Source organism: Rhipicephalus sanguineus, chromosome 1 (assembly GCF_013339695.2).
Source record: "Rhipicephalus sanguineus isolate Rsan-2018 chromosome 1, BIME_Rsan_1.4, whole genome shotgun sequence".
NCBI lineage: Eukaryota > Metazoa > Arthropoda > Arachnida > Ixodida > Ixodidae > Rhipicephalus > Rhipicephalus sanguineus.
In genome coordinates, this window is record NC_051176.1 from 60644832 (window position 1) to 60656760 (window position 11929).

General features: G+C 45.6%; 1 protein-coding gene across 1 annotated transcript; it reads right to left on the reverse strand.

The window, feature by feature from the left end:
* Positions 1-518: 518 nt before the first annotated feature.
* On the reverse strand, positions 519-11418 carry LOC119391946 (cyclin-dependent kinase 9). The gene is made up of 6 exons (XM_037659593.2): positions 11242-11418; positions 10945-11026; positions 9479-9569; positions 7374-7540; positions 5069-5476; positions 519-1809 (listed from the first exon to the last, which is right to left on the reverse strand). The coding sequence occupies exons 1-6, from the start codon at positions 11364-11366 to the stop codon at positions 1525-1527; spliced, it is 1158 nt and encodes a 385-aa protein (XP_037515521.1). The 5' UTR covers positions 11367-11418; the 3' UTR covers positions 519-1524.
* Positions 11419-11929: the final 511 nt, after the last annotated feature.

Here is an 11929-nt window from a genome sequence, read left to right on the forward strand (position 1 = left end):
CAGGTGAACAAGCAGCTCTGCAGCCAAATGACGAGAGTCGTTGCTCACTGAACATTCACACACAGATACAAACTTCATGATACACAAATGCGTCTAAGCATGGCTTACTGTAAAAGCCGGAACATAGGACGATCTTTTTCCTTTTTGGAAACCGCAATAAAATGTCGACCCCCATCTTCTATACCGGTCATTGGCAGAAAAACTTCAGAAGTCTGGCCACTATGGGCAACTGAAGTCAACATTTTGCGTTTTTGTTGTTGTCTCGTGAATCTATCTCGGTGAAAATGCCCGGTGGTCGACAACAGTTCACTGTAGCATTGACAGTGAACGAATTCACGAAGGCACGCAGAAATCTAATAGCACACAGAGTGAAGTGTGTGGAAGATGTGTTGGGATGCTAGCGCAGGCGAATGCGAGCGAGAGCTGCGAGTTCAAAGTCGGGGGGTCGACATATATTCCTGTTTTCATACTACTTTAAAAGATGACAATATAGTACAATACAGTAGAATCTCTGTAAACAAAACTCCCGTTAAAGGAACATATTTTCCCAGTCCCTTTAAGTTCCGTTTATACAAAACAAAGGCCATGCATGGACAAGAACAAAAATTGCCTAACAAAACAGCATTTCTTTCAGCAACAAATGTTGACAACTGGCACTGCTCACTTTCAATTTTTTTTACACAATTGGGCAGCCTTTAACGGCAATGAAATGAAGAGCAGCAGCATGTTCACACACCACACACACATGATACACACTCACTCACTCGACGATTGCTTCATTCAGGCTTCAACAAAGAAACAACTACAGCCTGCATTATGTGGCAATGAGATGCTGTTGCAGGCTATCTGCACAATGCAATGAAAAGCCATTGCTGATTGGGGTTGAGGGGAAAAATATATCAAAATGGGATTGATGTGCGGCAACAAAAAAAAACCTATGCTAAGCATAAGGTGAGTAACAATGGTAAAAGAAAGAATAACAAGTTAACCGTAGCATGCACTAACAGTGACCCGCACTTATAGTGCTGCCTCCTGCAACTTTGAAAAAGAGTCCATGCAAACAAAGCTGGGTATCAAGACACTGGCACCTAGGTGTAGATAACTATACAGACGTGTCCCACTGCTGTCACCTCTGCGTCCAGAGTGCCCAAGCGCAGCAACAACACTCCCAATTAGATGGCACCTGGCCATCTTGGAATGAAGCCGTCACTGCACATATCAGATGGCTGACGTAGAATCACACTAAGTTCTGCATATGCAGTGAGCAGAATGACCTCCCTCGCAAAATGGAGCCACATGCAGCATTAAAATCTGCATAAAATGGGGGGAGGCATGCAGACGGCAGTGGTTGCTATTTCCAGGTGTCACAGAAGAATGCTCTGCTCGAGGAGCAAGGGTGTCCCTACTCTGGAGCTGCACAGGCACAGATGGCTTCTCACTAGGCAATGTCAGTCGGGGAAGCTCCTGGAAAAGCGATACTGCTTCCATGCATGGAGAGGGCTAGGCACAGCAGCTGGGCTCGTGTCAGAAGACGCGGTCGTGATACTGGCCATCGGAAGCTGAAGGCACCTTGGGTGGGTGGTGGGGGCCTTGTGGAGGCTGCTGCTGCATTACCCGACGTCTTGGGGGTGCGAGGTACTCGAACATGGACTGAGTGTGCTGCGACAGCATCTTGGCCAGGTCACACGGCATTGGGTCCGTCCAGAAGAAGTCGTGGTTCAGTGCACTGTCACTGTCACACCGCTTGCTTGGGTCCAGGTGCAGCAGCTTGTCCAGGAGGTCCAGTGCATAGGGGTCCTTCACATACGCCTGCAAGGATTTCACATTACACACTGCCAACAGGTGCAGGTGGCCCCATTAACTTTCAAAGCTATAAAATCCATAATCAACGTCACTTTCTCAAGAGATGGCGGAAAATGGGTGTTTTTCAAAGGTTGCACTAGATCTTTTTTGCTGAAGGAACTACTGCACCAAATATATTATGTAATACATAAACGAAAAGCAGAATGAATGAACTTTTTTGCGCATACAATTTTCATGAACGAGATGCATGCTATGCGAGCAATATAAATTTCCAAATTTAAGATTGTGGGAGAAAATTAAACAGAGTTTGTAAAGACACACTTCTATGTATCTACTAAGAAGAAAAAATTACAGAAATTATGAGATATACAAAATGTGCTGCCATCCAATAGACACCATCTCTGAAAAAACTCACTTTTTCATTGAACAGGACTTCTCCGACAAAATTTTTACTGTAAGCACTACAATGGGCATGCGATGCGGCAAGGCACTTCCTCAATGTAAAGCATAGCGCAATGTCTCAGGTCTTGCAGTAAACTCCTGTTTTCTGCTTGGTTTTCTAGCCGCACATGCATTTCTTAGTTTCTTTAGTTTTCATCCTGGCAGGCTGGTGCTGAAATGCGAACTGAGACGACCCAAAACAAAGCGAAGCTGACCGATGTTCCGGGCTGGTTTGCATCGTCGTTGCTCTCAGAGTCAAAGTCCGACCGAAAAGCAGCATCCTCAGACTCTCTGCAGCTGGTTAAATCGATAAAGTTAGCCACAAACACATCTGAATGCCAATTTTTGCAATCTTTCGAAGCATGTGCACGCACCGCATCCGGCGGCGGCTATGTTCACTTTCTACTTAGACGATCGTGCAACTTCGAAGTGCGTTCAAAAAGGAAGACCACACGAGAAAAAAAAAAAAAAAAAAAAAACAGTACATAAAGAAGAAAACTAGTTCTTCTTCACGACAGATGGCACAGCGTGTCCGTGAACAGCGCGGAATGTCTGGAAAGCGGCAATTCAAACCATCAGTAGCCCGCTACTGATGGTTTGAATTGCCGCTACCACTGTGCTGGGCTTACCACCCACGTTCGTGCAAAGGGCTTTTACCTTTTCATGCGGCTCATTCTAATCTCGTTAAAAGGGCCACTGCCACCATGTGCCTTGAGGGGGCACTGGTGAAATCTTGCACTCACAGCACGCAGGATAGTTTCACGAATCAGGTTAAGCGGCTGCGTTCAGCTGCCTATCCAACTCTGTCGTTATATCCGTTTACGAAACCCTCTTTTAAAAGTTAAGGGCACAAGGAAAAGCAGACAGCCCATGGTCAAGGACCTATGGTTGTACCTTATGTTCATGAGGTAGCTCACAACCTCAAGAATGTGGCTAAACCACCAAGGCCCTCCCCGTGTGGGAAGAAACACGTTTGGTCCTGTGTGGATTGCTCGGTTGGCGTGGTGTATGAAATCCCACTGTGTGTAGTCGGATTTGCATCGGCCAAACTGGTCGGTGTCTGAACGTCAGAGTTAGGGAGCACATACTTTCTATTCGAAATAATTTGTCGGCACATTTGCCTGCACATTGTAATTACTGCTCGTGTGAGGCAAGGTTTTCCAGTGTTTCCGTTCTTGACAAGCTCAGACGCTCTGGCCCAGGGAATAATGGAAGCCTTTTGAATGAAAAAGAAAGCCGAATTGTGTATCAGCGACGCTTCTGTGGTTTTGTGCACATCCGTGTTTGAATTTTGTACTTTCTTGCTGGATTAGAAATGGCTTTGCAATGCCCTCGTGTTTGATGTGTAGTGATTAGGTGAGGCAGTGCTGTTTGCGCATGTGTGGTGCGGCTTATATATTTTTTGCTGCTCTCCTGCAAATAAAATCTGTCGCGAGTGACGCTCTTTTCTTGTGCTTCATCTTTCCTCTGGTGGTGGTTAGGCATCTAAATTTTTCGTCAAATTTATGCACCAACTAGCCCAGCAACAACTTTTTCCAAGAAAAAAAATACAAACTACATTTCCAAACAGAATCTCTTTAGAACTTTTTTAACAAGGCGAAAGGAGCCTCTGAATGCCACGCATACACTACAAACACGTACGTGCAAGGAACACATGAGTATCTGCCTGAAAGCTTATCTTCACTGCAATGGTGTAAACTGTCGTCCGCACTCGGGAAGAATGGTCCTATGCAAGGAAAGTGGCACAAAACAATTGACGCAGGCAAGGCAATACGCTCAGGCAAGAAAAGCGCAGCCACGACAATGCTAAGAAAATAAGCGAGCAACAGCCAGTGCCTTCGTCCTGTACTTAGCCACTAGATGGCGCCAGATGTTTTATATTAAAGCTATGGTGCAATTGTCGTACGCATGGAGAGAGCTCGGAGACGATTGGCTTGTGGGCGCTAGGCACGCTCCCTGTCAAGTTTCTCTTTCCTCCATGGCTGTGAACGACGGACCGCCAGCACAGTATGGCAAACAGGCATACAGACCATGCAGTTAGAAAACGTCTCAAGTAGCATGCAAATTTCGGCAACGGCAACAAGCAAAATTTATTAATAATTGTTGTGGTTTAACATCCCAAAACCACTACATGATTATGAGAGTCGCCATAGTGGAGGACTCCGGAAATTTCGATCACCTGGGGTTCTTTAATGTGCACCTAAATCTAAGCACACAGGCCTCAAGCATTTTCGCTTCCAACGAAAATGCAGCCGCCGTGGCCGGGATTCGATCCCGCAACCTGCAGGTCAGCAGTCGAGCGCCATAACCACTAGACCACCGTGGCGGGTCGAGCAAAATTTATTAAGCCGCTTCATCAGACACGTCACGCACGTCTGCAGACAACTATTGCCACACGTTTCATGCTGTCGCAAATTTTGGCCATGACCTCCAAGATCAGGCTGTGCATGCCGTCTCGGAGGCAACGTTTTGGCGCATCCAGGCAAAAGATTGTGCTTTTTTATCAAGATGGCACAGAATATCTCATTTGGCGCAAGAATGGGAGCACTGAAAACTGAATAAATATTAAATTTCATGCTGTTCACCCAACTATTAAAGAAACATTTTTTTAAGACCAGCGTCTCCCCTTAGGCCTTATCAAGGAGTAGCAATAATATCCTGAATTAGCCCTGAATAGGTATTCAACAACCAACAAGCAGATCCAGCATAGCCCTCATGATTGCCTGCATATTTCTCTTCTAATTTGGAAACTGTCATTCCACCAATTTGGCTGAACATGAAAGCACCAAATAAGAATGGCAATGATTAGGTAGCCATAACATGCCTTGAGCCGTTCCTTGACCTTACGCTTCTGTCCCTTGGGAAGGTTGAGCTTGGCGTACAGCTCAAGCTTCTCCACACCAGGCCAGACGTCGGGTGTGAGTGAGCCGCACAGCTGACTGATGAGGCTGATCTGGTGCTGCTCCGTGTTGCCCTGCATGATGGGCGAGCGGGTCCACATCTCAGCCATGATGCAGCCCGCACCCCACATGTCTACGGGAGGACCGTAGTTGCGCTCGCCCAGCAGCAGCTCAGGGGGACGGTACCACAGCGTGACAACCCGGTTGGTGTAACGATTGGGCTGCCCCGTTTTACTCAGGGAGAAGGCCCTAGCCAGCCCAAAGTCAGCCAGCTTCAGCACACCAGCCTTGGTGATGAGGATGTTGGCTGCCTTCATGTCACGGTGCAGGATCTGCACAGGAAACGTAGTCTTGCATTCACACTGCACAACCACCACAAGTGCCTTTGCCATGGTGCCAGGAACCGGCTAAAAATGCCTATCTCACAAGTTGTATTATCAACAGACCGTCTGAAATGCACTTTGGAAGACTAAAGAACCCAGATTCAACACCAAAGAATCTTTTGTTGGGTAATCATCACCACAGAGCACTGTCAGATAGCAAAGCCAATGGCAGAATTTGATCCTGGACTTGAGTCTTTAAATACACAAAAACTTTTAAGTAGGGGTGTGCGAATACTCCGAATACTCGAGTTTCGAATTCGAACCGAATACTACCTAATCGAATAATTCGATTCGACTTTCGAATAATTCGATTCGACTTTCGAATAGCTAGTATTCGAACTTTCGAATAATTCGACAGGACGAGTATGCCACAAAGGCCAATGGTGCAACTTGGTAGGCAGGGGCGTAGCCAGAAATTTTTTTCGGGGGGGGGGGGGGGGTTCAACCATACTTATGTATGTTGTGCATGCGTTGATGTGGTTGTATATACGCAAGCAAAACTGAAAAATTGCGGGGGGGGGGGGGTTGAACCCCCCAACCCCCCCTGGCTACGCACCTGTTGGTGAGGGTGGGGTGGCCAGAACTAACGCTACGGTCGTTACAATAGGCCTTTCGTTAAAACTTTCACCGATTTCCTGGTTCGAAAATGAGTGCATGTTTACTTTAGAGGAGATTATGTTATTTCAGCACGTAAAAAAAAAAAAAGAAAGACAAGAAAAGTGGCAAGCCCTTCTCAACTTCGCTTCCGGATTTCTTGCATAGTTCGGTAGCATATGCCGCAAGGGCCATAAAACATCCCGACTTGGCCCGCGAAACCCTTGATGATTCGTTTCAGATGCGAAAATTTGTTGGACGCTGCGCATTCGCCACTGCTGCACTGACCACTCGTTCAGAAACTCCGTTCTAGCAGAAACTCCCATCGTTTTGGTGCGCAATCAAAACGCTGCTGTGAACGGGCGCCCGAAGATTTTCGGGCCCAGAGCACCCATGTCGATGGAGCACAATAACGTGACCATTGTCAGCTGAGCCGTATTACACGGCCATAGGAAAAAAAAAAAGCTATCTACCGTACCACCCTCTGTTACCCATTAGGAGGTTAAAAGTGGCGCTGCTGACAACAATGGCGGCTCTTCTATCAACGTGGTTGCACGCCCATAAAAGGTGGAAAAAAAAAAAAAAACTCCCGAACAAGTGCGCAAACTGTCACCACGCCGTAGCTTCCTTGATTTTTTTTCTTGCCGTAACTGGCGGTGCACGCTTCGATACTATTCGATATTCAATATTTTCGGCCACTATTCGGCACTATTCGATTCGAGATGAAATTTCACTATTCGCACACCCCTACTTTTAAGTTAGTGCGGCATAACTAACTTAAAACTAACTAAACAAAACTAGCTTTTTTCTAGAATGCAGCAAAGGGTGACAGCCCTGCTTTTTTTTTTTTTTTCACCACAACACACACACATTACTTTGTGAAAAACAAAAAATCTGAGCTTTACGGGAAAATGAAATCTAAACAGATTTTTAAGCCAAATCCAGGGCAGCATCAGGTGCCATAGAAACACAGTCAACGTGTTGAAACTGGCAACTGAAACCATTCATTCCTGGTGATCAATGTGCAGAGGCACACTTACAAAAGAGCCAATGTGTTCACAAGCACAGTAACTGCAAAAACATGGCATCTCGCATGCCTCCAGGATATCAAGTTCAAAATGCATCACACAGCCCACATGCACAGCCCCACAGTGCACAAGATGAGGTACTGTCTCACTATGAACACCTTTCACTGTCAAAGCAGCAAGAAATGTCCACCCAATGAACTGCAAACACACTTCCACGTACTCACCTTATTGCTGTGAATGAAGTAGAGGCCATTGAGAAGCTGCTGCATAACCTTCTTGATCTCACCCAGTGAAAACTTGACATTGATATTGCTGAGCAGGCCTGCCAAATCGTGCTCGCAGAAGTCAAAAACCAGATAGAATGTGGCCTTGCACCGGTTGAAAGGTGTTGCTGTGCATGATAGGAAAAAAACAAAAAACACTGCAGGTGCAATAACCTCCACAACATAAAATATGTAATGACACTCAATAGACGACTCACACTTGGTAGCAAGAAACCTGTGCACAGTAAACATATTTCCTGACATAGCCTGCTCACTCATACTAATGGTGCAGTGATGGCTGTTATCTTCTAACTGCGCAGCTGAACAGGACACCAAGAAAGAATGAAGAGACAGACGAGCGCAGACTCACAATTGATTTACTGAAAATGTGTATCAACCTTAAATAGTACTCAGCAAAGATGATATTAATAGAACTAACAGACAATAACGCCAAGGAAAGTATAGGGAGTGTTATGTGTAGTATTTAGAATATAAATGTGAAGAAAGTAAAGTAGACGAAAAGATAACCTGCCGCCGGCAGGGACCGAACCTGCGACCTTCGAATAACGCGTCCGATGCTCTACCACTGAGCTACGGCGGCGGTCATCCTCCCGTCCACTTTATGGGGTATATATGTGCATTTAAACCTTGGAGTGTTAGTCAGCGCCAATTGCAGCCATGGCGGCGAGTGTGGAACACTCCTTTTCTGCCTTTATGGCGTCACGTAGCACGTGATCTTTTTTACGAGCTGGCAGCCGACCAATAATCCCTCGCATACTACCTGAAGGCATCAAGTCTGCCAGAACGAGACCCTTGCTATGAATGAAGGAAAGAAGATGATTCTTAAGGGCTCGTTTTCTTTGTTAGACACAATATTAATAGAACTAACAGACAATAACGCCAAGGAAAGTATAGGGGGTGTTATGTGTAGTATTTAGAATATAAATGTGAAGAAAGTAAAGTGGACGAAAAGATAACCCGCCGCCGGCAGGGACCGAATCTCGTTCTGGCAGACTTGATGCCTTCAGGTAGTATGCGAGGGATTATTGGTCGGCTGCCAGCTCGTAAAAAAGATCACGTGCTACGTGACGCCATAAAGGCAGAAAAGGAGTGTTCCACGCTCGCCGCCATGGCTGCGATTGGCGCTGACTAACACTCCAAGGTTTAAATGCACATATATACCCCATAAAGTGGACGGGAGGATGACCGCCGCCGTAGCTCAGTGGTAGAGCATCGGACGCGTTATTCGAAGGTCGCAGGTTCGGTCCCTGCCGGCGGCAGGTTATCTTTTCGTCCACTTTACTTTCTTCACATTTATATTCTAAATACTACACATAACACCCCCTATACTTTCCTTGGCGTTATTGTCTGTTAGTTCTATTAATATTGTGTCTAACAAAGAAAACGAGCCCTTAAGAATCATCTTCTTTCCTTCATTCTCAGCAAAGATGATGTGTCACTGTCATAGAATAACAACGAAAAAAAAAAAAAACAATTTAAGATTTCAATCACTCAAGGCTGTGTATGTGTAGTCAACTGTAGCCCATGGAGCGCAGATACGTGAACTCCTTGTCAGACAGACTAATCGAGGGGTAGCTAATACACGCATCTCCCTTTCTCTATATTGGGGCCTATGAATCTCCTTTCCCTAAAGACAACTGTCGCATCATTAAAGACTGGCTTTGCAACCATTCTCTCGGCAGTGTATTGGCAAACGTAAGCCCGGGGTGTTGGAAAATTATTGCTCATGTTCCCTTAGCCTCATGTTGATGCATCTTCCACTTTCAGCGGTATAAGATGTTCCTCACGTTAACATGACCTGATAAACCATGCCTACCTTGCATGGCACATATTTGTTCTTATGTTGAACATGACACTCGTTTATCTGTGATATACTGGCAGATTCCTTCACTTGGCTTACTAAACGTTGAACCTGCTTGAGGAAGCATGAAACTGCACCACATAACAGCACTGTACCTTCACTATAAGGCGACACGAAAGAAGTGCACGCGGCCACTTGTTTCGCGTCGCCGAATGCCTTTTGAGAGGTGCCCAAAAGTGCTTACCCTTGGTGCGACATATCTCGATCAGGTTGACCACGTTCTCGTGCTTCAGGAGCTGCAGGATCTTAATCTCGCGCAGTGCCGTAATAGGAAACTGGGCCAGAAAAATGGCAACAGCGGTGTTTTAATTAAAAGCACGTAGCGGAACACCCCAATGAACAGTTCCAAGGCTGTGCACGTCGTTGCGCAGTGACACGTGCTCACTCTAATCAAGCAAAGGATAGCGGAGATCCTTGAAACTCTGGCACACACCGACGCTGAGAGATTGGCCAAGAACCGGATAGTTTTTAAAAAACAATGTTAAATTAAAGCTTAAATTTTGTCTAAGACGAAAGAAGTAAAAATGAAACAAAAAATGTTAAGAATAGAATAATGGAATAGAATATGAGCAATGAAGTGGAGAATGTGAATTTAAAAAATTTAAGCAATTATGAAAAGTAGAAAAACAGGAGTAAGGATTGATTTTATCACCTAGATCTCTTTGAACCTTTAAGAAACTCCTGCAGGGCATCGGCAATCTTCCCATCACTGTACCCGAGGGACAAAGCCCCAAAAGAAAGTACACTTGGTGCACTTCAATCTAGTCTAAGGAGTCTGAAGAGAGCACCTAAAGTAAGTTTGTGCAAGGTAGAGTATCTGTTACAGTGAATGAGACAATGCTCTGTTGTCTCGTGTACTCTGCAAAAAGAACAACTAGGGGAAGCTGCCAGACCAGCTCTGTGTAAATAAAAATTTAAATACGGAGCCTGACATAGTAGTCTAGTGATTGCAACTTCAATTGCTAGTGTTACATATTTTACTATTCCGATAATGATTCTAATGTGGTCGTTAATTCTAATGCAATCGTTATTGACTGTGCAGAAAATTCATCTAACATCATTTTCCTCCTTAATCTAGCACCTATAATGAATGTGGACGCCGGCAATACCTGGATAACCGGGCCATTCAAAGATGTCTTTGCTAGCGCATCTGCTATTTCATTCATAAATAGGCCTTTATGTCCTGGAATCCGAACCAACTTGATCAAATTTATATGCGGATGGACTAATGATTTGAAAGCACTCAGAACATACGAGTCCTCATTTGCAGTGAGGGAGGAACATACAATGTTATTACAGAGCATTTGCTGACGTTTAAACACAGATGTATATCATCATGCCAACTTTCTACGGCCGATAAATATGATTGCGATATTTGGAATAGCTAGTGAATATCATCTGCCGATGAAAAATCATCAGCATATACATATGTGTGCGCATCCTCATGTCGTGGAATAGAACTCATGAGGATATTAAATAGTACCGGAGAAAGGACTGCCCCTTGGGGCACACCTCTTGATTGGGCGTACGTAGAAGACGAGATGCCGCTTTGGAAGCAATAACACGTTCTATTGGTTAAACAGAACAAAGTTTTCGACTTCGTGCTTTTTTCTGATAGAGAAGCGAAGGAAAAACTATGCAGACACTCACGCCTTCTTTTTCGTTTTCCATGAGCACCTTCTTGAGGGCAACCAGCTTCTTCGTTTGCTTGTGTCCGGCTTTGAAGACCTCGCTGCGAAGTGCATGCAGACAAATCAGAGGACGCACTCGTACGAAGCAAAGAATAAATGCAGGCATGCGCCTAAGACCTAATTGAAAAACATAACGAAATGGGGGTGATAACTTCCGAACTTGTTCGTCGTATCACACGCAACGGGCTGTGAGGAGTGTTCAGGCTTCCAAGATGCGGTTCGATCAATGAGCCAAGAACAGACAAAGGAGGCTTACCCGAACGTTCCCTGGCCGATTTTGGCGATTTTCTCGTACTTGGCGACATCATCGCAGTATGGGAATTCGAAATCTTCGAGTTTGTTCACGAGCTGCTGTTGTTGCGTGCTCGTGCTAGAGCTCATGTCGTATTCCACGACCCGACAGGCACGGTGGCACGGTGCACCGGGTTCGATGACACAGACCCCACGTGATAAGCTCAGAGATGGTGTGCCAACAAAGAGTGGTGCCTGGTGACGCGGCGCGCGATTACATGGGATCGAACCACCGCCAGAGGCGCTGCTGTGCTAAACACATCTCCGAGGTGAAAGTGGTGAAAGCGGCTGGCGTCTGCTACGCGCCTATTTATGCATCACTGCAAGATTCGCTGCAGCAACTAGCTGCAGATAGAGCAAGTTTGTCCATTGTCAATACGGGGATTCTAATTTAGTTGCGCTGAGCGAAAGGCACGAAGGATAGAAGTGGACAAGTAAGCACTGTAAGCAGGATGGAACAGCAGCGCTGTATGTTCATGCGTCGACCGCGTGTGCCGGCTCTATATACCAAAACGTTGCCAATAACGTCATCTATGACGTCATCATTTGCTGCTGACTTAGTACAAACCACGGAGAAAGGAAAGAACTCCTTCCTTGGTGGTACGGTGGTACTACGAACTATTCAATGCATTAAAATGGCGCATTTAGCCGAA

What these genes read in the sequence shown, in the direction of transcription:
- LOC119391946 (XM_037659593.2), bottom strand. Translation starts at nt 11,366, where the DNA reads ATGAGCTCTAGCACGAGCACGCAACAACAGCAGCTCGTGAACAAACTC. An exon ending in TGGAAAACGAAAAAGAAGGC is followed by an intron (nt 9,570 to 10,944) that starts GTGAGTGTCTGC and finishes TTTCTGGCCCAG; the next exon opens with TTTCCTATTACGGCACTGCG. An exon ending in ACTTCATTCACAGCAATAAG is followed by an intron (nt 5,477 to 7,373) that starts GTGAGTACGTGG and finishes TTTCCTGTGCAG; the next exon opens with ATCCTGCACCGTGACATGAA.